At 45.9% G+C, this 25,497-nt stretch overlaps 1 protein-coding gene across 1 annotated transcript in view; it reads right to left on the reverse strand.

Annotated features, from left to right (window-relative positions):
• THSD7A (thrombospondin type 1 domain containing 7A) overlaps positions 1 to 25,497 on the reverse strand; it is a 329,576-nt gene that overhangs the window by 17,393 nt on the left and 286,686 nt on the right. The window contains exons 18-24 of the mRNA XM_038770315.1: positions 24,507 to 24,648; positions 19,565 to 19,680; positions 13,582 to 13,699; positions 12,881 to 13,026; positions 11,162 to 11,333; positions 1,849 to 2,022; positions 300 to 395 (exon numbers count right to left, since the gene is read on the reverse strand). Coding sequence (XP_038626243.1) covers positions 300 to 395; positions 1,849 to 2,022; positions 11,162 to 11,333; positions 12,881 to 13,026; positions 13,582 to 13,699; positions 19,565 to 19,680; positions 24,507 to 24,648 — 964 coding nt within the window. The remainder of the gene's footprint in view (positions 1 to 299; positions 396 to 1,848; positions 2,023 to 11,161; positions 11,334 to 12,880; positions 13,027 to 13,581; positions 13,700 to 19,564; positions 19,681 to 24,506; positions 24,649 to 25,497) is intronic.

Genomic DNA, 25,497 nt, shown 5'->3' on the forward strand with positions numbered 1-25,497 from the left:
CCACTTGTCAGCTGTGTGACTTTGGGCAAGCCACTTCACTTCTCTGGGCCTCAGTGACCTCCTCTGTAAAATGGGGATTAAGACTGTGAGCCCCACGGGGGACACCCTGATTACCTCGTATCTACCCCACTGCTTAGAACGGTGTTTGGCACATAGTAAGCACTTAAGAAATACCATCATTATCACAACAAAGTGGTGGTGTTTGGATTAGAACCCATGATCTTCTGACTCTCCCGAGCGCTTAGAAATTGAGGATGCCGTATTCCCGGCCGGAGGAAGAAAGGGGATCGCGGTTTTACCTGTCACGTTTAAGCCGTCTGACCTTTGACACCATACGGTCCGCGCCAATCCTTTCCACGGGCTGGCCATCCACTTGTACTCGTAGCAATGGCCGTCTGGGGAGTCAAAATGGACACCAAGGTGCGCATTGATCACCGGGGAAGAAGAGTGGTGCTAAGATTTAGAGATTTAGAGACTCATCCAAGATACCCTGCGAGCCAGTAACTCGAGATTTGAAGGCCATATCCTCTAGATGGTGCCAACGCCATTTCCTTATCCACAAAATATGGTGAAAATCAAAGGATTCTGCCCCAATCTGCTTTCCACGCACCACCCCCCAACCCGGGTCTCAATTTATTTGACCTGTGCTCCGTGGTGCTTGAGATCTTGACGATAATAATAATAACACTTATTGTATTGTCCCCCTTCTAGACTGTGAGCCCGCTGTTGGGTAGGGACTGTCTCTATATGTTGCTGACTTGTACTTCCCAAGCGTTTAGTACAGTGCTGTGCACACAGTAAGCACTCAATAAATACGACTGAATGAATGAGTGAGTGAATGTGCCAAGCACTGTTCTAAGAACTGGGGAAGATACAAGTTAACCAGGTTGATTGGATAAAGTCCCTGTCCCACATGGGGCTCACAGTCGTAATCTCTGTTTTACAGGTGAGGTCACTGAGGCCCAGAGAAGTGAAATGACTTGTCCCAGGTCACACAGCAGGCAGGTCGCGGAGTTGGGATGAGAACCCGGGTCCTTCTGACTCCCTTCGCTAGGCCATGCTGCTTCCCCGCTTCCATCTGAGTTTGACCCCGGACCTGCCCGGGAGGACAGACCTCATCTGGGAATGGGGAAGGACGGGAGTGGAAAGATTAGCCCGAGCTTGGCTGGAGATCTTTGGCCACGTTAAAAAACACGTCCTTGAGGAACATGATGGGCAGAAATCTCCTCATGCTGGAATTTTCCCCCCAGTTAATGGGGAAAGTTCCAAAGTTGGAAAAAAAACAAGTGATTTTCCGTTCTGTTCACAGAGCGGGAGGACCGTTTTTTCTTTCTCCAAAATCTGGAAAATCAACAAGATTTGGGTTTCAAGGGGTTCTTCTCTCTGGTTACAAAATAATAATAATAATAATTCTGGTATTTGTTAAGCCCTTACCATGTGTCAGGCACCGTACGAAGCACTGGGGTGGATACAAGCAAATCGGGTCCGTCCCACATGGGCCTCACCGTCTCAATCTCCGTTTTACAGATGAGGTAACTGAAGCACTGAGAAGTGAAGTGACTTGCCCAAGGTCACACACAGCAGACAAGTGGCGGAGCTGGGATTAGAATCCATGAATCCCAGGCCCCTGCCCTATCCACTACACCGTGCTGCTTCTCCCAGGAGTTTCGAGACGACCCTCCCAAGCGCCTCGTATGATGCCCAGTCCACGTTAAGCGCTCAGTAAATACCACTGGTCAACTGACTGGAATTTTCCCTTTCGACGGGAAGTACCTCGGATCCCGTTCTGATTCCTAACAGACTATTGGCCCTGTCTTTGGCTTTCCCAGAGGTGCCATCTCTGCTTACCGTCACACGGCCTCGTTTCCAGAACCTGCTCCGGGCAGAGATGCTGGTTCTCAAGTTCCTGGATGATCACCGCCCGGGATCGAGCTTGGATCCCTCCAAAGCCGAGATCTTCTCCGTTGACGCAGGTCAGCTGGCAGAGGCTCCAGGGAGACCATTCCTGGAGGTAGCAATCGCCTGCCCGGAGGTACAGAGCTCAGTGAGTAGAGACTCTAAGCAAGCTAAATAATGCTTTTTTTACAGTAACGGTTGTGAAGCGCTTACTACGTGCCAGTCACTGTTCTAAGCACTTAGGTAGATATGAGCTAATCGGGTTGGACACGGTCTTCATCCCCATTTGACTGATGCCGTAACTGAGGCACAGAGAAGCCAAGTGACTTGCCCGAGGCCCCACTGCCGATGAGATCCCCCGCCCTACCTCCTTCTCCTCCCCACAGCACCTGTATATATATTAGTACAGATTTATTACTCTATTTATTTTACTTGTGCATATTTACTATTCTATTTATTTTGTTAACGATGTGCTTTAATTCTGTTTGTTCTGACGATTTTAACACCTGTCTCCATGTTTCGTTTTGTTGTCTGTCTCCCCCTTCTAGACTGTGAGCCCGTTGTTGGGTAGGGACCGTCTCTCTATGTTGCCGACTTGCACTTCCCAAGCACTCAGTACAGTGCTCTGCACACAGTAAGCACTCAATAAATACAATTGAATGAATGAAGGAATGAATGGCGGAGCCAGGATTAGAACCCAGATCCTCTGACTCCCAGGACCGTGCTCTACCCATTAGGCCACGCTGCTTCTTCTTGGACTGCCTTGGATTCATTCATTCAATCATATTTGCTGAGCGCTTACTGTGTGCAGAACACTGTACTAAGGGCTTTGGAAGTACAAGTTGGCAACATATAAAGACGGTCCCTACCCAACAGCGGGTTCACAGTCTAGAAGGGGGAGACAGACAACAAAGCAAAACGTATTAACAAAATAAAATAAATAGAATAAATACGTACAAGTAAAATAAATAGAGTAATAAATATGTACAAACATATATACATATATACAGGTATATATGGATTGAAATGTTGCTCTCTTGACATTGTCCTCACTGGGTTCTTATTCAACAGTGATGGTATTTATTAAGTGTTTACTATGTGCCAAGAACTGTACGAAGAGCTGGAGGCAGATACAAGCTAATTAGGTTGGACACAGTCTCTGTTCCACATAGGGCAAACAGTTTGAGTAGGAGCAGGGATGGGATGGGATGGGATGAGAAAGGGATGGAATCCACATTTTACAGGTGAGGAGATGAAGGACCCGACGTGCTATGTGACATTCCCAAAGGTACACAGCAGCCAAGTGGTGAAGCTGCGGTTATTTTATTATTATTATTCTTATTATTATTATCGTTATATTTGCAAACACTACGTTCCAAGCACTAGGGTAGATACAAGTTAATTAGGTTGGACACAGTCCCTGTTCCACGGGCAATGACTCCCCATTTTACAGATGAGGAAATTGAGGCACAGTGAAGTTAAGCAACTTGCCTAAGTCTCACAGCATGCAAGGGGCAAAGCCGGAATTAGAACCCAGGTCTCTTGTCTCCCACGCTCATGATCTTTCCCATTAGTCCATGGGGGACTCCTGTTTCTCAGGAAAGGGAGAGGGGGGGAGAAATGGGAAGACGGGAAAGGGACAGAGGCAGCACAAGGTTCAGAAAGAGGGAGAGAAACAAGGAGAGAAGCAGTGTGGCCCACTGGAAAGATCCCCAGCCTGGGTGTCGGGAGACCTGGGTTCCAATCCTGGCTCTTTCCCTTCTCTGCTGTGTGCCCTTGGGCAAATCACTTAACAGCTCAGTGCCTCGATTACCATATCGGCAAAATGGGGATTCAATACCTGTCCTCCTTCCTACTTTTTTTTTTTAATGGCATTTGTTAAGTGGTTACTAGTGCCAGGCATTGTACTAAGTGCTGGGGTAGATACAAGCTAATCAGGTTGAACACAGTCCTTATTCCACATGGCACTCTTGGTCTTGAACCTATGGACTGGATGAATTAATTTTACAGATGAGGGAACTGAAGCACAGAAAAGTGAAGTGACTTGTCCAGGGTCCCACAGCATACACCTTCTAGACTGTGAGCCGGCTTTTGGGTAGGGACCGTCTCTATATGTTGCCAACTTGTACTTCCCAAGCGCTTAGTACAGTGCTCTGCACACAGTAAGCGCTCAATAAATATGATTGAATACACCTGGGAGTAGAACCCAGGTCCTTCTGACACCTAGGCCTATGTTCTATCCACTAGGCCCAGCTGCTTCGCACTTCGACTGTGATTATCTTATATCTACCCCAGGGCTTAGTCCAGTGTCCGGCACATAGTAAGCGCTCAACAAATACCACAAATACTATTATTAATATCATTAGGAGAGAATGTATGAATATAATGGTATGCACCCAACATTCACTGAATGCTAAACATTATACTAAATGCTGGGGAGAAAATACCAGGAGCAAAATATACCTCATTCCTTCAAGGTCCATATCTAATGTGTATATACTGCATAGCAGTTATTTTCTCAGCCACCTTAACACCTCCCTATGTGAGCCTGTTGTTGGGTAGGGATTGTCCCTCTTTGTTGCCAAATTGTACTTTCCAAGCACTTAGTACAGTGCTCTGCACACAGCAAACGCTTAATAAATGTGATGGAATGAATGAATATACAGTTCCACGCTCTCCGTGTTTCATGAATCGTCACACCAGGATCTGAGCAGCCGGATGCTGGATATTTGGTTATTCGGTCTTTATCGACTATTAGAGTATGGCTCATTCCATCTGGCCCGGTTGAACTGATAGGCCTTTGGAAATTCACGGAGTGGTTGACCAATGCTATTTCAAGCCCTAAAAGACAGTTTTCTGTGACCCCCGCCAATTTCATCATCGGCCTTGTTCTGAATCCCCTCAGAAAGAAGCTCCAACACTCCCAAGCTCGTAAATAGTCTCCTACCGTTTTAATTATTGCAGACCAGGAGAGGCGTTAATAATTCATGCTGTTTTACATTATGTGGAGAGGGACCATGAAGCTGGACACAACGTCGCCTGGCTGGCTGATTAATGGAAGAGCTGCTAGTACCAACATTAAGGGAAGCGTGTCTGGACATGAATTATCGGCCAGTGGCCGCACTACACCAGGGTCATCGGAAGGATTTTGGGGGTGACTCATTAAAACGTGCTCTCAGTATCGTCATCCTCCTGGGGAAATTGTGGCACCGATTGGGCTAAGGTCGTCATGCGGGGAGATGGGAGAGACCGAAATATCGACGTTTTTCCCGACTTGATTGTAACTTGGTGCCCTGGCCGCTTTGTGATAACGAGCCTTCAATTATTAAGCAGAAATGGAAAGAGAGAAAATCATGGCTGTGGGGAAAGCACAGAATAACCTCGATAATTAGATCTCAGATGCTGAAGGGTTAGAACAGTGCTTGGCACGGAGTAAGCGCTTAACAACATCGTCATCAAGATCTGATGTGTCACATTATGAATTTCACCACCATAGGTGTCGGTGGATGCTTGTGGATGATGGACGGGGCGGGGGTTGCTCGTCAGAGTATGAGGCTCGGCAGCGTATGACATGCTTAGAGAAGCAGCGTGGCTCAGTGGAAAGAGCTTGGGCTTTGGAGTCAGAGGTCATGGGTTCGAATCCTGGCTCCACCACAAGTCTGCTGTGTGACCTTGGGCAAGTCACTTAACTTCTCTGAGCCTCAGTTACCTCATCTGTAAAAATGGGGATTAAGACTGTGAGCCCCATGGGGGACAACTTGATCACATTATATCCCCCCCAGCGCTTAGAACACTGCTTTGCACATAGTAAGCGCTTAACAAATGCCATTATTATTATTATTATTATCTGAAACACCATCCAATATTGAACAACAGGAAACTGGAGCAATCGTGGTAGTGATGGAGAATATCGCAGAAGAATCTGGGTGCCTAGTTCAAGAGCCAGTGCGTGTTTTGTACTGTTGTCTGTCTCCCCCTTCTAGATTGTGAGCCCGTTTTTGGGTAGGGACCGTTTCTATGTGTTGCCGACTTGTACTTCCCAAGCGCTTAGCACAGTGCTCTGCACGCAGTAAGTGCTCAATAAATATCATTGAATGAATGAATGGAGGAGCCGGGGCGTCTAGTGGAAGGAGCTCAGGCCTGGGCGAAACAGGACCTGGGTTCTAATCCTGGCTCTGCCACGTGTCTGCTGTGTCATCTTGGGCTAGTGACTTTCAATCAATTGATCAATCAGTCGTACATATTGAGGGCTTACTACGGTGTTTCTGGTGTTTTTGGAGTATTCGTATAGTATTGGTGAAATGTTTACTGTGGGCTAAACACTGTGCTTTTAAGTACTGGGGTAATAATAATAATAATAATGGCATTTATTAAGTGCTTACTACGTGCAAAGCACTGTTCTAAGCGCTGAAGATACAATACCATCAGATCAGACAATGCCCCTGTTGCATACTGATTTTCATTTAAACTTTAAGCCCTCTGTGTTAGAGCATTTTGGAGATTACCTGTCTGCTGTGTGACCTTGGGTAAGTCACTTCTCACTGTTCCTCCATCTCGTCTATCTCATCACTGACCCCTCGCTCACCTCTTCCCTCCGGCTTGGAACTTCCTCCCGCTTCATGTCTGACAGACGCCGCTCTCCCCACCTTCAAAGCCCTCCTAAGAGGCCTCCCCTGATTTATCCCACCCTTCCCTGTCTTAGCCTGTCCCTCCTGGGTCAGCTCTATGCTTTGGTCTGTTCATTCATTCATTCAGTCATATTTATTGAGCGCTTACTGTGTGCAGAGCACTGTGCTAAGTGCTTGGAAAGTACAATTCGGCAGTAAAGAGAGACAATCCCTGCCCATGCCGGGCTTGGTCTGTTCCCCTTAATCTTTTGGATATTCACCCCTCCCCTGACCCCACATTACTTTTTTAAAAATGGTATTTGTTAAGCGCTTACTATGTGCCCGGCACCATAATTAGCACCGGGGTAGATGGAAGCAAATCAGGTTGGAGACAGTCCCTGTCCCCCATGGACTCACGGTCTTAATCCTCATTTTATAGATGAGGTAACTGAGGCCCGAGAAGTGAAGTGACTTGCCCAAGGTCACACAGCAGACAAGTGGATAACCCTAAGCAAGCGCTTAGTACAGTGCTCTGCACACAGTAAGTGCTCAATAAATACGACTGAATGAATGAATGAATGAATGAACCAAGGTCCTTCTCATTTTCAAGCCAGTGCCCAACGACAGGGTCACGCAGCTTCTTATTCATTCATTCAATCGTATTTATTGAGCGCTTACTGTGTGCAGAGCACTGTACTAAGTGCTTGGAAAGTACAATTCAGCAGTAAAGAGAGACAATCCCTGCCCATGCCCGGCTTGGTCTGTTCCCCTTAATCTTTTGGATATTCACCCCTCTCCTGGCCCCACATTACTTTTTTAAAAATGGTATTTGTTAAGCGCTTACTATGTGCCAGGCACCATAATTAGCACCGGGGTAGATGGAAGCAAATCAGGTTGGAGACAGTCCCTGTCCCCCATGGACTCACGGTCTTAATCCTCATTTTATAGATGAGGTAACTGAGGCCCGAGAAGTGAAGTGACTTGCCCAAGGTCACACAGCAGACAAGCGGATAACCCTAAGCAAGCGCTTAGTACAGTGCTCTGCACACAGTAAGCGCTCAATAAATACGATTCAATGAATGAATGAATGAACCAAGGTCATTCTCACTTTCAAGCCCGTGCCCAACCACAGGGTCACACAGCAGCTTCTTATTCATTCATTCAATCGTATTTATTGAGTGCTTACTGTGTGCAGAGCACTGTACTAAGCGCTTGGGAAGTACAAGTTGGCAACATATAGAGACGGTCCCTACCCACCAGCAGGCTCACAGTCTAGAAGGGCTGTGAATGAATTTAGGTGCCCATCTATGATTGATTTTAATAATAATAATAATAATAATAATAATAATAATAATAATAATAATAATAATGATAGTATTTATTAAGCGCTAACTATGTGCCAAGCCCTGTTCTAAGCACTGGGATAGATACAAGGTAATCACGTTGTCCCACATGAGGCTCACGGTCTTAACCCCCATTTTCCAGATGAGGTAACTGAGGCACAGAGAAGTTAAATGACCTGCCCAAAGTCACACAACTGACAAGTGGCAGAGGCAGGATTAGAACCCACAACCTCTGACTCCCAAGCCCAGGCTCTTTCCACTAAGTCACGCTGCTTCTCTATGCCTGTCTCTCTCTCTAGTCTGTAAGTTCCTTGTAGGCAGAGATCATCTTTAATTTCTCCTTTGCACTGTATGCCCCCAAGTACTCAGTACAGTGTTCTGCACGCAGGAAGCGCTCAATAAATACCAATGACTGATTGATGGCTTCTCTTTGCCTCGATCTCTTCATTTGTAAAATGGAGGTTAAATCTTGTTCTTTCCTCTTAGAGTCTGAGCCCCTTGAAGGATAGGGACTGTGTCCAACTGTTGCTATTATTGTTATTATTATTATTATTATTATTATTATTAATTATTATTATTATTGCTATCATTGTTATTAATAGAATACTATTATTATTAGTATTCTTTATATTTTTAAAGAACTTATGTATCACCCACTGTCCTAAATGCTGGGGTAGATGTAAGTTAATCAGGTTGGACCCAGTTTCTGTCCCTCCTGAGGCTCACAGTCTAAGGAGGAGGGGGAACAGGCTTGGAAACCCCATTTTACAGTTGAGGATACTGAGGCACAGGGAAGTTAAGTGACTTGCCTATTGTCACCAGCAAGCAATTGGAGGGAGCGGGATTCTCATCCAGGTCCTTGGACTCCCAGGCTGTTTCCACTAGGCCACTTTGCTAGTGTTGTATCCACCTCTGATTTTAATTTGGTCTGGGGCACAGAGAAAGTGCTTAGCCAGAGCCATAACTCTTGGGAAAGGGGGGATTTCCTTCATCTTAATCAAAGAGAGTATTTACTCAGGGGCTTTTGACTTGGTAATAATTGTAATTATTATTATTATGGTATTTGTTAAGCGCTTACTATGTGCCGAACTAAGCGCTACGGTGGATATAAGCAAATTGGGTTGGACACAGTCCCTGTCCCATATGGGGCTCACAGTCTCACTCCCCATTTGATGGATGAGGAAACTGAGGGACAGGGAAGTGAAATGATAATAATAATAATAATGATAATAATAATGATGGCATTTACTAAGCGCTTACTATGTGCTGAACTAAGCGCTAGGGTGGATATAAGCAAATCGGGTTGGACACAGTCCCTGTCCCACATGGGGCTCACAGTCTCACTCCCCATTTGATGGATGAGGGAACTGAGGGACAGGGAAGTGAAATGATAATAATAATAATAATGATAATAATAATAATGATGGCATTTACTAAGCACTTACTATGTGCTGAACTAAGCGCTAGGGTGGATATAAGCAAATTGGGTTGGACACAGTCCCTGTCCCACATGGGGCTCACAGTCTCACTCCCCATTTGATGGATGAGGGAACTGAGGGACAGGGAAGTGAAATGATAATAATAATAATAATGATAATAATAATAATGATGGCATTTACTAAGCACTTACTATGTGCTGAACTAAGCGCTACGGTGGATATAAGCAAATTGGGTTGGACACAGTCCCTGTCCCACATGGGGCTCACAGTCTCACTCCCCATTTGATGGATGAGGGAACTGAGGGACAGGGAAGTGAAATGATAATAATAATAATAATGATAATAATAATAATGATGGCATTTACTAAGCACTTACTATGTGCTGAACTAAGCGCTACGGTGGATATAAGCAAATTGGGTTGGACACAGTGCCTGTCCCACATGGGGCTCACAGTCTCACTCCCCATTTGATGGATGAGGAAACTGAGGGACAGGGAAGTGAAATGATAATAATAATAATAATAATGATGGCATTTACTAAGCGCTTACTATGTGCTGAACTAAGCGCTACGGTGGATATAAGCAAATTGGGTTGGACACAGTCCCTGTCCCACATGGGGCTCACAGTCTCACTCCCCATTTGATGGATGAGGGAACTGAGGGACGGAAGTGAAATGATAAAAATAATAATAATGATAATAATAATGATGACATTTACTAAGCGCTTACTATGTGCTGAACTAAGCGCTACGGTGGATATAAGCAAATTGGGTTGGACACAGTCCCTGTCCCACATGGGGCTCACAGTCTCACTCCCCATTTGATGGATGAGGGAACTGAGGGACGGAAGTGAAATGATAAAAATAATAATAATGATAATAATAATGATGACATTTACTAAGCGCTTACTATGTGCTGAACTAAGCGCTAGGGTGGATATAAGCAAATTGGGTTGGACACAGTCCCTGTCCCACATGGGGCTCACAGTCTCACTCCCCATTTGATGGATGAGGGAACTGAGGGACAGGGAAGTGAAATGATAATAATAATAATAATAATGATAATAATAATGATGGCATTTACTAAGCGCTTACTATGTGCAAAGCACTGTCCTAAGCGCTGGGGAAGTTACAAGGTGATCAGGTTGTCCCACGAGGGGTTCACAGTCTTAATCCCCATTTTACAGATGAGGTAACTGAGGCCCAGAAAAGTGGAGTGACTTGCCCAAAGTCACACAGCTGACAATTGGCAGAGCCGGGATTTGAACCCATGACCTCTGACCTCTGACTCCAAAGCCCGGGCTCTTTCCACTGAGCCACGCTGCTTCTCTGTGGCTTGCCTAAAGTTACACTACACACATATGGCAGAGGCAGGATTAGAACCCATTACCTTCTGATTCTCAGGCCCATGCTCTATCCAATACCTCCATGTGGCTTCTCTCAATGCCAATAATAATAACAACAATAATCACGGTATTTGTTAAGCGCTTACTCTGTGCCAAACACTGTACTAACCACTGGGGTAGATATGAGTCATCAGATCCCACGTGGGGCTCACAGTCCAAATAGAAGGGAGAACAGGGATTGAACAGATGAGGAAACTGAGGCCCAGAGAAGCTACGTGACTTGTCTGAGTGACTTCTAGACTGTGAGCCCACTGTTGGGTAGGGACTGTCTCTATATGTTGCCAACTTGTACTTCCCAAGCGCTTAGCACAGTGCTCTGCACACAGTAAGCGCTCAATAAATACGATTGATTGATTGATTGATTGATTGAGGAAACTGAGCAGGTAAGTGGCGGAGCGGGATTAGAACCCGGATCCTCTGACTCTCAAAGTGGTAGAGAAGACCGAAAGCCAAGTTCTGAGCGTCTACTACCTGGGCAGGGCTGGGTGCAGGGTTTCTCCAGAACCATCTTCTCTCCGTCAATCACAGGGTCGAGATCTGCGCAAAACTCCTCATCCACCTCCTTGCCGGCATCCTCCACGGAGCCGTTGCTCACCACACACGACACGTTCCTGGTTCTGGTTCCCTCTCCACACTGCGCATCCTGGGAAACCAAGAGGAAAGAGATGGAATCTGTGTTATCGATCAATCCATCCTATTTATAGGGGGTTAACAGAGTGCGGAGCAGAAGCAGCGTGGCTCAGTGGAAAGAGCCCGGGCTTTGGAGTCAGAGGCCACGGGTTCAAATCCCAGCTCCGCCAATTGTCAGCTGTGTGACTTTGGGCCAAGTCACTTCACTTCTTTTAGACTGTGAGCCCACTGTTGGGTAGGGACTGTCTCTATATGTTGCCAACTTGTACTTCCCAAGCGCTTAGTACAGTTCTCTGCACACAGTAAGCGCTCAATAAATAAGACTGATTGCTTCTCTAGGCCTCAGATACCTTGTCTGTAAAATGGGGATTAAGACTGTGAGCCCCCTGAGGGACAACCTGATCACCTTGTAACCTCCCCAGCGCTTAGAACAGTGCTCTGCACATAGTAAGTGCTTAATAAATGCCATCATCATTATTATTATTACTATATATTATTATATACCTGTATATATGTATATATGTTTGTACATATTTATTACTCTATTTATTTATTTATTTATTTTACTTGTACATATCTATTCTATTTATTTTATTTTGTTAGTATGTTTGGTTTTGTTCTCTGTCTCCCCCTTTTAGACTGTGAGCCCACTGTTGGGTAGGGACTGTCTCTATATGTTGCCAACTTGTACTTCCCAAGCGCTTAGTACAGTGCTCTGCACACAGTAAGCGCTCAATAAATATGATTGATTGCTTCTCTGGGCCTCAGGTACCTTGTCTGTAAAATGGGGATTAAGACTGTGAGCCCCCTGAGGGACAACCTGATCACCTTGTAACCTCCCCAGCGCTTAGAACAGTGCTCTGCACATAGTAAGTGCTTAATAAATGCCATCATCATCATTATTATTATATATTATTATATACCTGTATATATGTATATATGTTTGTACATATTTATTACTCTATTTATTTTACTTGTACATATCTATTCTATTTATTTTATTTTGTTAGTATGTTTGGTCTTGTTCTCTGTCTCCCCCTTTTAGACTGTGAGCCCACTGTTGGGTAGGGACTGTCTCTATATGTTGCCAACTTGGACTTCCCAAGCGCTTAGTACAGTGCTCTGCACACAGTAAGCGCTCAATAAATACGATTGATGATGATGATGATGATGATTATTATTAGTAGTAAGCGCCTGGGAGATGACAACGCAACAGAGTTTGTCTACCATGCTCTTGGGGACCGGTCAGACCCAACAGCGATGTAGCGGTTGGCCTTGGGGTCTAAGCACTCGAAATCTCCATCTGTTTCTAGACTCATCTCCGCTTCTAGACTGTGAGCCCGCTGTTGGTTAGGGACCGTCTCTATAGTTGCCAACTTGGACTTCCCAAGCGCTTAGTACAGTGCTCTGCACACAGTAAGCACTCGATAAATACGATTGAATGAATGAATGAATGAATGAATGAGCTGTTGGCCACCTCCCAAGGCTCTGTAGCTCTGAAACCCCGAAAGGAAAGGCTCTGAAGGTCCTGGGCCGGGCCCAGCGGGTATCAGCCCCTACCTGCACGGTACACAGAGACCACGGGCTGTACTGCCAGCGATAACACGGGTTCACCGGGCAGGGTTTGGCCTGCTCCATCTGGGCCGGGCACGGCCTGCCATCCCCCTGGTGGGGCTGGGTAACTGTTCTCCGGCGGACCATTCTTCCTGGAAGAAGGACACAAAAGAGACGCTTGATTTCCTCCGATGTTGACAACTTGCAACCCTTCTTGCCGAGGGGGACTTTTTGTCTATCAGAAAGCTTCTCCTCCATTTTCTCAAGGTGACAGACAATGACTCCCAACTCCTCTTTAAAGCCTTACTGAGAAGCAGCGTGGCTCAGTGGAAAGAGCCCGGGCTTTGGAGTCAGAGGTCCTGGGTTCAAACCCCAGCTCCACCAATTGTCAGCTGTGTGACTTTTGGCAAGTCAATTCACTTCTCTGGCCTCAGTGAGCTCATCTGTAAAATGGGGATTGAGACTGTGAGCCCCCTGTGGGACAACCTGATCACCTTGTAACCTCCCCAGTGCTTAGAACAGTGCTTTGCACATAGTAAGCGCTTAATAAATGCCATCATTATTACTCCTCTCCAGGACCGGAAGGGCCCGGCCTGGCCTATGACCTCTACCCAATCTCCCTTCCCAGATGGGTCCTCCTGGCCCCTCCTTTCCACGTCCCGGGAGGCGTCCCACCCATTCCCGTCCCCCGGCCGGCGTTTACGCACCCGTGAGCCCGCAGGTGTGGGAGCACGTGGACCACGAGGACCAGTCGGACAGCTGGCAGTTGACGGGACATTCCACCGTGCAGGACATGTTCATCGGCCAGCTTTTCTCCAGGACCAGCTGGAAAAGTCAATCATATTTATTGACCGCTGTGCCGAGCACTGTACTAAGCGCTTGAGAGAGGACAATACCACAATAAACAGACATATTCCCTGTCCACAATGATTGTCAGCAGGAACCCCATCACTTCACTTTTAAGGTTATCCCCAAAGCCTGTGCTGCCTCGGGGCGATCCCCAGTAGGTTTTATTCATTCATTCATTCAACCATATTTATTGAGCACTTACTGTGTGCAAAGCGCTATACTGAACACTGGGGGGAATACGATAGAACAATAAACAGACAGGAGGCTGAGTAGAGAACTGATATCATTACTACTACTACTACTAATAATAATGATAGCATTTGTTAAGCGCTTACTATGTGCAAAGCACTGTTCTAAGTGCTGGAGGGACACAAGGTGATCAGGTTGTCCCACGTGGGGCTCACAGTCTTCATCCCCATTTGACAGATGAGGGAACTGAGGCACAGAGAAGTGAAGTGACTTGCCCACGGTCACACAGCTGACAAGTGGTGGAGCCAGGATTCGAACCCATGACCTCTGACTCCCAAGCCCACGCTCTTTCCACCGAGCCACGCAATAACCAACTTATGTTGCCAACTTGTAATTCCCAAGCGCTTAGCACAGTGCTCTGCACACAGTCAGCGCTCAATAAATACGATTGAATGAATGGATGAATGAATGAACCATGAATGAGGTTTTTATTAAAGCGCTTACTATGTGCCAAGCACTGTGCTAAACGCTGAGGTCGATACAATATATCCGATCAGACGCAGTTCCTGTCCTAACTGGAGTTCACAGTGTAAGGAGGAGGGAGAATGGGTATTAAATCTCCAATGAAGCTGTGTTGCCTAGTGGATAGAGCCTGGGCTTGAGAGTCAGGAAGACCTGAGTTCTAATCCTGCCCCACCACGTGTCTTCTGTATGACCTGGGGCAAGTCACTTCACTTCTCTGGGCCTCAGTTACCTCATCTGTAAAATGGGGATTAAGACTGGGATCCCCAGGAGGAACAGAGATTGTGTCCAAACAGATTAGCTGGTATTTAACTCAGCGCTTAGTACAGTGCCTGGCATAAAGTAAACCCTTAACATATACCCCACACAGAAAAAATTCATCAGTCATTCATTGGTATATATTGAATGCTTCTTGTGTGCAGAGCAGTGTACTAAGAGCCTGGGAGAGTACAACAGCATAGAGTTGGTCTCTGACCACAAGGACCTTATAATCTACAATCACGGATGGGGACGGTGAGGCCCCGAGAAGTGAAGTGACTTGCCTAAGGTAACACAGCAGGCAAGTGGCAAAGCAGAGATTCATTCATTCATTCATTCAATCGCATTTATTGAGCGCTTACTGTGTGCAGAGCACCATACTAAGCGCTTGGGAAGTACAAGTTGGCAACAAATAGAGGTGGTCCCTACCCAGCAGTGGGCCCACAGTCTAGAAGAGGGAGACAGACAACAAGACAAAACACATCAACAAAATAAATAGAATAAATATGTAATAATAATAATAATAATGGCATTTATTAAGCGCTTACTATGTGCAAAGCACTGTTCTAAGCGCTAGGGGAGGTTACAAGGTGATCAGGTTGTCCCACGGGGGGCTCACAGTCTTAATCCTCATTTTACAGATGAGGGAACTGAGGCCCAGAGAAGTTAAGCGACTTGCCCAAATCAATCAATCAATCAATCGTATTTATTGAGCACTTACTGTGTGCAAAGCACTGTACTAAGCGCTTGGGAAGTACAAATAAAAGAAATAAATAAACGGTTCTCCTCCTTTCCCTCCGGCCCCTCCTTCTCAATCTCTTTCGCGGCCTCCTCCCCTGCCTCCCCCCCTCTACCTGTGGAAGTCTCTCAGGGTTTCAAGGCTCAGTTCTAGATCCCCTTCTATTCTCCATCTACACCCACTCCCTTGGAGAACCATTCACCTCTATGGCTTCCACTACATCTCTACACCTATTTATTGAGCGCTCACAGTGTGCAGAGCACTGTACTAAGCGCTTGGGAAGTCCAAGTCGGCAACATATAGAGACGGTCCCTACCCAACAGCGGGCTCACAGTCTAGAAGGGGGAGACCAGACAACAAAACAAAATGTATTAACAAAATAAAATAAATAGAATAAATATGTACAAATAAAATAAATGAATGGAGTAATAAATATGTACAAACATATATAAATATATACAGGAGATGAGAACCCAGGCCTCTTCACTCCCAGGCTTGTGTGCTTTTCACTTGGCCATAGCACTCTTCTGTTACGTGTTAATATCACTATTATATATACCCCCTTTTTCCTCCCCTCCTCCCCATCATCATCAATTCTATTTATTGAGCACTTACTGTGTGCAGAGCACTGTACTAAGCGCTTGGGAAGTACAAGTTGGCAACATAACATGGCCATGCCCCCAGCCCTACCTCCTTCCCCTCCCCACAGCACCTGTATATATGTTCGTACAGATTTATTACTCTATTTATTTTACTTGTACATATTTACTATTCTATTTATTTTGTTAATGATGTGCATCTAGCTTTACTTCTATTTATTCTGATGACTTGACACCTGTCCACATGTTTTGTTTTGTTGTCTGTCTCCCCCTTCTAGACTGTGAGCCTATTGTTGGGTAGGGACGTCTGTATTTGTTGCCAACTTGTACTTCCCAAGTGCTTAGTACAGTGCTCTGCACACAGTAAGCGCTCAATAAATACGATTGAATGAGTGAATGAATGAATAAGCTTTTTTCATCCTCTTGGAGATAGCGCAGCAAATTTTATCTTGCCTTAAGTACTTTCCTCCCTCCTCAGTCTTTGAAGCACTTCGATTGGCTTGGATGGGGTGATTAAAACCCATTTCAAATATGCAACAGATGCTGGCTTTGGATCTACTTAGTGTCTATAATGATAGGTCTCAGGTTGTTGACATAAAATGTTATTTTCCTGACTAAGAGGTGAAAGGTAGCCCTTGGAAAATTAAACATTTACATATGTTCATTTTAAAACATTTAATTCGGGAATTTCTCACTCTGAGTACATGTTTCTACTGCTGTCCCTGTCCCCCAGAAGTCTCCCAGTCTCAATCCCCATTTTACATATATATATTATATATATATTTGTTCAGATTTATTACTCTATTTTACTTGTACAGATTTACTATTCTATTTATTTTGTTAATGATGTGCATATAGCTTTAATTCTATTTGTTCTGACGATTTTGACACCTGTCTACATGTTTTGTTTTGTTGTCTGTCTCCCCCTTCCAGACTGTGAGCCCATTGTTGAGCAGGGACCGTCTCTATATGTTGCCCACTTGTACTTTCCAAGCGCTTAGTACAGTGCTCTGCACATAGGAAGTGGTCAATAAATACGATTGAACGAATGAATGAATAAGCTTCTTTCACCCCCTTGGAGATAGCGCAGCAAATTTTATCTTCCCTTAAGTACTTTCCTCCCTCCTCAGTCTTTGAAGCACTTCGATTGGCTTGGATGGGGGTAATTAAAACCCATTTCAAATATGCAACAGATGCTGGCTTTAGATCTACTTAGCGTCTATAATGATAGGTCTCAGGTTTTTGACATAAAATGTTATTTTCCTGAATAGGAGCTGAAAGGTAGCCCTCGGAAAATTAAACATTCACATATATTCACTTTAAAACATTTAATTCGGGAATTTCTCACTCTGAGTACATGTTTCTACTGCTGTCCCCGTCCCCCAGAAGTCTCCCAGTCTCAATCCCCATTTTACAGATATACATATATTATATATATATTTGTTCAGATTTATTACTCTATTTTACTTATACAGATTTACTATTCTATTTATTTTGTTAATGATGTGCATACAGCTTTAATTCTATTTGTCCTGACGATTTTGACACCTGTCTAAAAGTTTTGTTTCGTTGTCCGTCTCCCCATTCTAGACCGCGAGCCTGTTGTTGGGCAGGGACTGTCTCTCTATGTTGCCCACTTGTACTTCCCAAGCGCTTAGTACAGTGCTCTGCACACAGTAAGCGCTCAATAAATATGATGAATGAGAACCTGGGGTTTTCCGACTGCCGGCCCCAAGCGCTTTCCACTGGGCCACCCAGCCTATATCCAGGGAGGCCAATGAAAGAGGCCGCCTTCTCCGTTCGAGTTCTCTGCTTGCGTGTTCGGATTTGGACGCTTGGCCTCTCCCAGCTGGACACCGGACGCTAAACTGTAAGATCGTCGTGGGCAGGAAATGTGTCTCTTTTTATTACTGCATTTTACTCCCCCAAGCACTTAGTAATAATAATAATAATTGTGGTATTTGCTAAGCGCTGACTATATGCCAAGCACTGTGCTAAGCAGATACAAGGTAATTGGGTTGGACACAGTCCCTGTCCCACACTGGGCTCACGGTTTTAATCCCCATTTTACAGATGAATTAACTGAGGCATGGAGAAGCGAAATCAATCAATCAATCAATCGTATTTATTGAGCGCTTACTGTGCGCAGAGCACTGTACTAAGTGCTTGGGAAGTACAAGTTGGCAACATATAGAGACGGTCCCTACCCAACAGCAGGCTCCCAGTCTAGAAGATGGCTTGTTCAAGGTCGCACAGCAGACAAGTGGAAGAGGTAGGATTAGAACCCAGGTTCTTCTTACTCCCAGGGCTGGGCTTTAGCCACTAGGCCACACTGCTTCTCTGCACACAGTAAGCACTCAATAAATACAATTGACTGACGGACAGATACTGAGCGATTCACACAGAATCGAGCACCCAAATCCCATGAAATAAGTGCTTTGGCATGGTTGATGCGGGCGCTACCCACAAGCTCCATCGTGCCGAAAGAGCGAGCCTCCCAGTGAAGATTCATTCATTCATTCAATTGTATTTATTGAGCACTTACTGTGTGCAGAGCACTGTACTAAGCACTTAGAACTGTGTTTCTAGGTGGTGCTTTTATTACCGAAGCGCCTTACATTACATAGCTATTTACTCCTCACCCCCTGTGAGGAAGGGTTTAGGTATTATTATCCCCAATTAACAGCTGGGAAAACTGAGGCAAGCGGAATGAAGTGACTTGCCCAAGGCCACACAGAGAACAGGTGTCAGAGCAGGGACTCGAATCCAGGACCTCTGGCTTTCTGGCCGGTGGCTCTTTCATCACACCACACTGCCTCCCCATCATCTTGTTGTGAGAAACAGTGGCTCAGTGGAAAGAGCCCGGGCTTTGGAGTCAGAGGTCATGGGTTCAAATCCCAGCTCCGCCAATTGTCAGCTGTGTGACTTTGGGCAAGTCACTTCACTTCTCTGGGCCTCAGTTACCTCATCTGTAAAATGGGGATTAAGACTGTGAGGTCCCCCTTGGGACAACCTGATCACCTTGTAACTTCCCCAGCACTTAGAACAGTGCTTTGCACAGAGTAAGCGTCTAATAAAGGCCATTATTATTATAGAGTGAAAGATCTATACACATCATTAATAAAATAAATGGAATAGTAAATATGTACAAATATACACAAGTGTTTTGGGGTGGGGAGGGGGCGTAATAATAATAATAATGGCATTTATTAAGCGCTTACTATGTACAAAGCACTGTTCTAAGTGCTGGGGAGGTTACAAGGTGATCAGGTTGTTCCACGGGGGGCTCACAGTCTTAATCCCCATTTTACAGATGAGGGAACTGAGGCCCAGAGAAGTTAAGTGACTTGCCCAAAGTCACACAGCTGACAAGTGGCAGAGCAGGGATTTGAACCCATGACCTCTGACTCCAAAGCCCGGGCTCTTTGGGTAGAGCAGAGGAAGGGAGAAGGGGCAATGGGTAGGATGCCCACCCCTCCCGCCCCGCGACCTGGGCCAGGGAAGGTCCCGGAGAGTCGGCCGACGTCCACTCACCTCCGCACAGAACTTCAGGTCGACGGATCGGCCGTCGCTGCGTACGCAGTCCAGCATCCGGACCTTCACCCCGCTGCCACACACGGCCTTGTCGCTCAGCCGGCACGTGCTCCAGTCTGAAAGCAAAGCCAGCCGCTCACTCATTCATTTGGTCATATTTATTGAGCTCTTACTGTGCGCAGAGCGCTGGATGAAGCGCTTGGGAGAGTAAATTAATCAATCAATCAATCAATCAATCATATTTATTGAGCTCTTACTATGTGCAGAGCACTGTACTAAGCGTGTGGGAAGTACAAATTGGCAACACATAGAGATAGTCCCTACCCACCAGTGGGCTCACAGTCTAAAAGGGGGAGACAGAGAACAAAACCAAACATACCAACAAAACAAAATAAATAGGATAGAAATGTACAAGTAAAATAAATAAATAAAAAAATAAATAGAGTAATAAATATGTACAACCATATATACATCTATACAGCTGCTGTGGGGAAGGGAAGGAGGTAAGATGGGGGGATAGAGAGGGGGACGAGGGGGAGAGGAAGGAAGGGGCTCAGTCTGGGAAGGCCTCCTGGAGGAGGTGAGCGCTCAGTAGGGCCTTGAAGGGAGGAAGAGAGCTAGTTTGGCGGAGGGGCAGAGGGAGGGCATTCCAGGCCCGGGGGAGGACGTGGGCCGGGGGTCGATGGCGGGACAGGCGAGAACGAGGTATGGTGAGGAGATCAGCGGCAGAGGAGCGGAGGGTGCGGGCTGGGCAGTAGAAGGAGAGAAGGGAGGTGAGGTAGGAGGGGGCGAGGGGATGGACAGCCTTGAAGCCCAGGGTGAGGAGTTTCTGCCTGATGCGCAGATTGATTGGTAGCCATTGGAGATTTTTGAGGAGGGGAGTAATATGCCCAGAGCGTTTCTGGACAAAGATAATCCGGGCAGCAGCATGAAGTATGGGCAGCAGCATGAAGTATGAACAGACACAATCCTGGCCTGTAGCGAGCTGGGAACGTGGTCGCCCCACTGACCTCAGTTTCCCCTCTAATAGACACCCCTGGCTCGGACCGCTGGCCTGCAATCATTCTGAGGGCCGAGCCAAGGGGGACCGTGGAAGATACTGGGAAACGGCGGATCGGCTCCCTTCCTCCGAGAAGCTACCATGGCCTAGGGATGGCTCTCAATCAATCAATCAATCAATCGTATTTATTGAGTACTTACTGTGTGCACAGCACTGTACTAAGCGCTTGGGAAGTACAAGTCGGCAACATATAGAGACGGTCCCTGCCCAACAGTGGGCTCACAGTCTAGAAGACTCCCCTGGTTGGGCTACCTACTGAAGTTTACTTGCCTGTTACCTAGTTTTGATGTCTGTCTCCCTGCTTCTAGACTGTGAGCCCGCTGTTGGGTAGGGACCGCCTCTATATGTTGCCAACTTGGACTTCCCAAGCGCTTAGTACAGTGCTCTGCACACAGCGCTCAATAAATACGATTGATGATGATGATGATGATATTTATTCTATTTATTTTATTTTGTTAATATGTTTTGTTTTGTTGTCTGTCTCCCCCTTCTAGACTGTGAGCCCGCTGTTGGGTAGGGACCGACTCTATATGTTGCCAACTTGTACTTCCCAAGCGCTTAGTACAGTGCTCTGCACACAGTAAGCACTCAATCAATATGATTGAATGAATGAATGAATGAATGACTGTCTCTGTTGTCAAATTGTACTTTCCAAGCGCTTAGTACAGTGCTCAGCACACAGTAAGCGCTCAATAATTACGGTTAGGAGGCCTTCCCAGAGTGAGCCCCCTCCTTCCTCTCCCCCTCCCCATCCCCCCGCCTTACCTCCTTCCCCTCCCCACAGCACCTGTATATATGTATATATGTTTGTACGTATTTATTACTCTATTTATTTATTTTACTTGTACATATTTATTCTATTTATTTTATTTTGTTAATATGTTTTGTTTGGTTGTCTGTCTCCCCCTTCTAGACTGTGAGCCCACTGTTGGGTAGGGACCGACTCTATATGTTGCCAACTTGTACTTCCCAAGCGCTTAGTACAGTGCTCTGCACACAGTAAGCACTCAATCAATATGATTGAATGAATGAATGAATGACTGTCTCTGTTGTCAAACTGTACTTCCCAAGCGCTTAGTACAGTGCTCTGCACACAGTAAGCGCTCAATAAATACGAATGAATGAATGAATGATGGTATTTATCAGGCACTAACTGCATTCCAAGCATTGTGCTAAGTGCGGGGGAGATGCAAGATAATCATATCGGACACCCCATCGCACCAGGGGCTCACAGCCTAATCAGCCAATCGATCGATCGTATATATTGATCGGGCAAAGCACTGTACGATATAACAGAATTCGTAGACACGTTCCCTGCCATAACGAGCTTAAAGCCTGGAGGGGGAGACAGATATTCATACAAAGAAATAAATTATAGCTGTGGACATAAGGACTGTGGGGCTGAGGGAGGGATGAAAAAAGGGAGAAAATCGAAGTGCAACGGTGACACAAAAAGAAGAGGGAGAAGAGGAAATGAGGGTTTAGTCAAGGAAAGCCTCTTGGAGGCCCTTCAGTAAGGATTTTGAAGGCTAAGAGGGAGGGAGAGCCAAGATCCCCATTTTACAGATGAGGAAACTGAGGCCCAGAGAAGTTAAGTCACTTGCCAATGCCCACGCAGCGGGCAAGTGGTGGAGCCGGCACTAGAACCCAGGGAATCGATTAATCAATCTATCGCCGATCGGAACCACTGGAAACCAGTTCTGTTGACGTGCTTCCGTGTTCTTTCCAGTTTGACCCTGCAGAATTATTTTTCCAGGGCTATAGATCAGGCACTATCTTTGCACAGATTTTCCCTAAAGGAAAATGAAGGGTCAATTTGTGGCTCTGCTCAGCCCAGCTACGTTAGCATTTCCTCCCCTTCCAAACCCCCATGAAGGAGGATAATAATAATGGCATTTATTAAGTGCTTACTATGTGCAAAGCACTGTTCTAGAAGCAGCATGGCCTAGTGGCTAGAACATGGGCCTGGGAGCCAGAAGGACCTGGGTTCTAATCCTTCATTTCTTCATTCAATCATATTTACTGAGCGCTTACTGTTTGCAGAGCACTGTACTAAGCGCTTGGAAGGTACAATTCAGCATCAAAGAGAGACAGTCCCTGTCCAGAAGGGGCTCACAGTCTAGAAGGGGGGAGATAGACATCAAAACAAGTAAACAGGCATCAATAGCATCGATATAAATAAAATAGAAATGTAGTTCTATGCGCATCATTAATAAAATAAATAGAAGAATAAATATGTACAAATATACAAAAAAATATGACAATGAATGATGGCACTTATTAAGCGCTTACTATGTGCAAAGCACTGTTCTAAGCGCTGGGGAGGTCACAAGGTGATCAGGTTGTCCCACATGGGGCTCACAGTCTTAATTACAGATGAGGTAACTGAGGCCCAGAGAAGCTAAGTGACTTGCCCAAAGTCACACAGCTGACAATTGGCGGAGACGGGATTTGAACCCATGACCTCTTACTCCAAAGCCCGGGCTCTTTCCACCGAGCCATACTCCTTCTCTACTACTACTACTGTAATCATCATCATCATCATCAATCGTATTTATTGAGCGCTTACTATGTGCAGAGCACTGTACTAAGCGCTTGGGAAATAGAAATTGGCAACACATTGACTACAATGTAATGACCACAACTAGCATTTGCTTCTTGGCAGAGCACTCCATATGGGCGATAATAAAGGGCTACAAGTCCCTGTTAGGATCAACTTCCCATGTTGGTGGTGAATTCCTTTCTACCTACTCTCTTCTCCCACCACACCCCAGCTCATGCTCTTCATTGTTGCCAACTGGAACCGTTCCCAAGTGCTTAGTACAGTGCTCTGCACACAGGAAGCGCTCAATAAATACAATTGATTGATTGATTCATTCCCTTCAAAGTAAGCTACTCACAGTGCCTGACTTTAGTCTCTCCCGCTGCTGACACCCTTCCTCCTGCTTGGGACCCCCCCCTCGCTTTTTTTTTTATAACATTTGTTAAGCTTTTACTATGAAAAGTAAAGCAAAAGAGAAGCAGCGTGGCTCAGTGGAAAGAGCACGGGCTTTGGGTTCAAATCCCAGCTCCGCCAACTGTCAGCTGGGTGACTTTGGGCAAGTCACTTCACTTCTCCGTGCCTGTTACCTCATCTAGAAAATGGGGATTTAGGCCGTGAGCCCCCCGTGGGACAACCTGATCACCTTGTAACCTTCCCAGCACTTAGAACAGTGCTTTGCACATAGTAAGCGCTTAATAAATGCCATCATTATTCCTATGTGCCAGACACTCTACTAAGCGCTGGAGATAATCCAAGATAATCAGGTTGGATACAGTCCGTGCCCCACAATGCGTTCACAGTCTTAACCCCCTTTTTTTGCAGATGAGGTACCTGAGGGCCACAGAATTAATCAATCAATCAATCGCATTTATTGAGCGCTCAGTGTGTGCAGAGCACTGTACTAAGCACTTGGGAAGTACAAGTCGGCAACATATAGAGACAGTCCCTACCCAACAGTGGGCTCACAGTCTAGAAGGGGGAGACAGAGAACAAAACCAAACGTACTAACAAGATAAAATAAATAGGATAGGTATGTAGAGGTAAAATAAATAAATAAATAGAGTAATAAATATGTACAAACATATATACATATAGACAGAGAAGTCAAGTGACTCGCCCAAGGTCACACAGCAGACAAGCGGCGGAGCCGGGATTGGAAGGTTTTGACCCCCAGGCCCGAACTCCACTCCTCCAGGAAGGAGTTTACTAGTGTTTCGCACCAAGAAGGTGTTTCCGAAATGGACGCGAAGCTAATCCTGGCACATCACGTTCATTCTGTGCCACGGTTTGCACCCCAGAAAAGGTCGCCCCAGATACTGACACACAAGCAGACACCCTACCTGTGACGTTGTAATCGTAGTGGTAACAGTTTTTGTTGAGAACACAGGGCTCCTGCTGGATCCCCTGAGGACAGGCCCTCCCTTCATCGGGGTGTCTGATGGGATCTGCCGATCTCTGTCGGAAGCTGGTCTGATTGCAGGGCTTCGTGACGGGGAGGACGAGGAGGAGAAGAATTGTTAGGAAATGCACCGCATTTAAAGATGTGACGCAAGTTTTGTTCAAAGAAGAAAAAAAATAGACGGTCATGTGGTTCTCAGGCAAGACAAGGGATGAATTTGACAGTCCTAACGATTCTCGTAAGCAGAAAATAGAACCAGGATAAACAATTATTTAGTCAGGGAAAGGTAGAGAAAAGCAGAAAGCATAATTCTGCCATTTTGTGAAACCATAGTACCTTGAGAGCTAGCATACGGATAGAGTTCTGGTCTCCGTGCGGGAGGGAGGCTGTAGTGGTTCTGGAGCAGATTTAGAGCATGACATTTCCCTTCAAAGCCCTACTGAGAGCTCACCTCCTCCAGGAGGCCTTCCCAGACTGAGCCCCCTCCTTCCTCTCCCCCCTCCCCCATCCCCCCTCGCCTTACCTCCTTCCCCTCCCCACAGCACCTGTATATACGGATATATGTTTGGACGGATTTATTACTCTATTTATACATATTCTATTTATATTATTTTGTTAATATGTTTAGTTTTGTTGTCTGTCTCCCCCTTCTAGACTGTGAGCCCGCTGTTGGGTAGGGACCGTCTCTATATGTTGCCAACTTGGACATCCCAAGTGCTTACTACAGTGCTCTGCACACAGTAAGCGCTCAATAAATACTATTGAATGAATAAATGAAGAAGGAATAGTGAGACAAAGGGGTCACTAATGAGGTGGTGCAAGCTTGCCTCCACAGCTTAAAGGTGCCTGATTGTCCCGTCAAGGGCCTCTGTAACCTCACGCTTCACTCCTCCGATGGCAGCCTACTCACTGGACCCCCACCTCATCTATCC

This window comes from Tachyglossus aculeatus, chromosome 2 (genome assembly GCF_015852505.1).
Source record: "Tachyglossus aculeatus isolate mTacAcu1 chromosome 2, mTacAcu1.pri, whole genome shotgun sequence".
Taxonomy (NCBI): domain Eukaryota; kingdom Metazoa; phylum Chordata; class Mammalia; order Monotremata; family Tachyglossidae; genus Tachyglossus; species Tachyglossus aculeatus.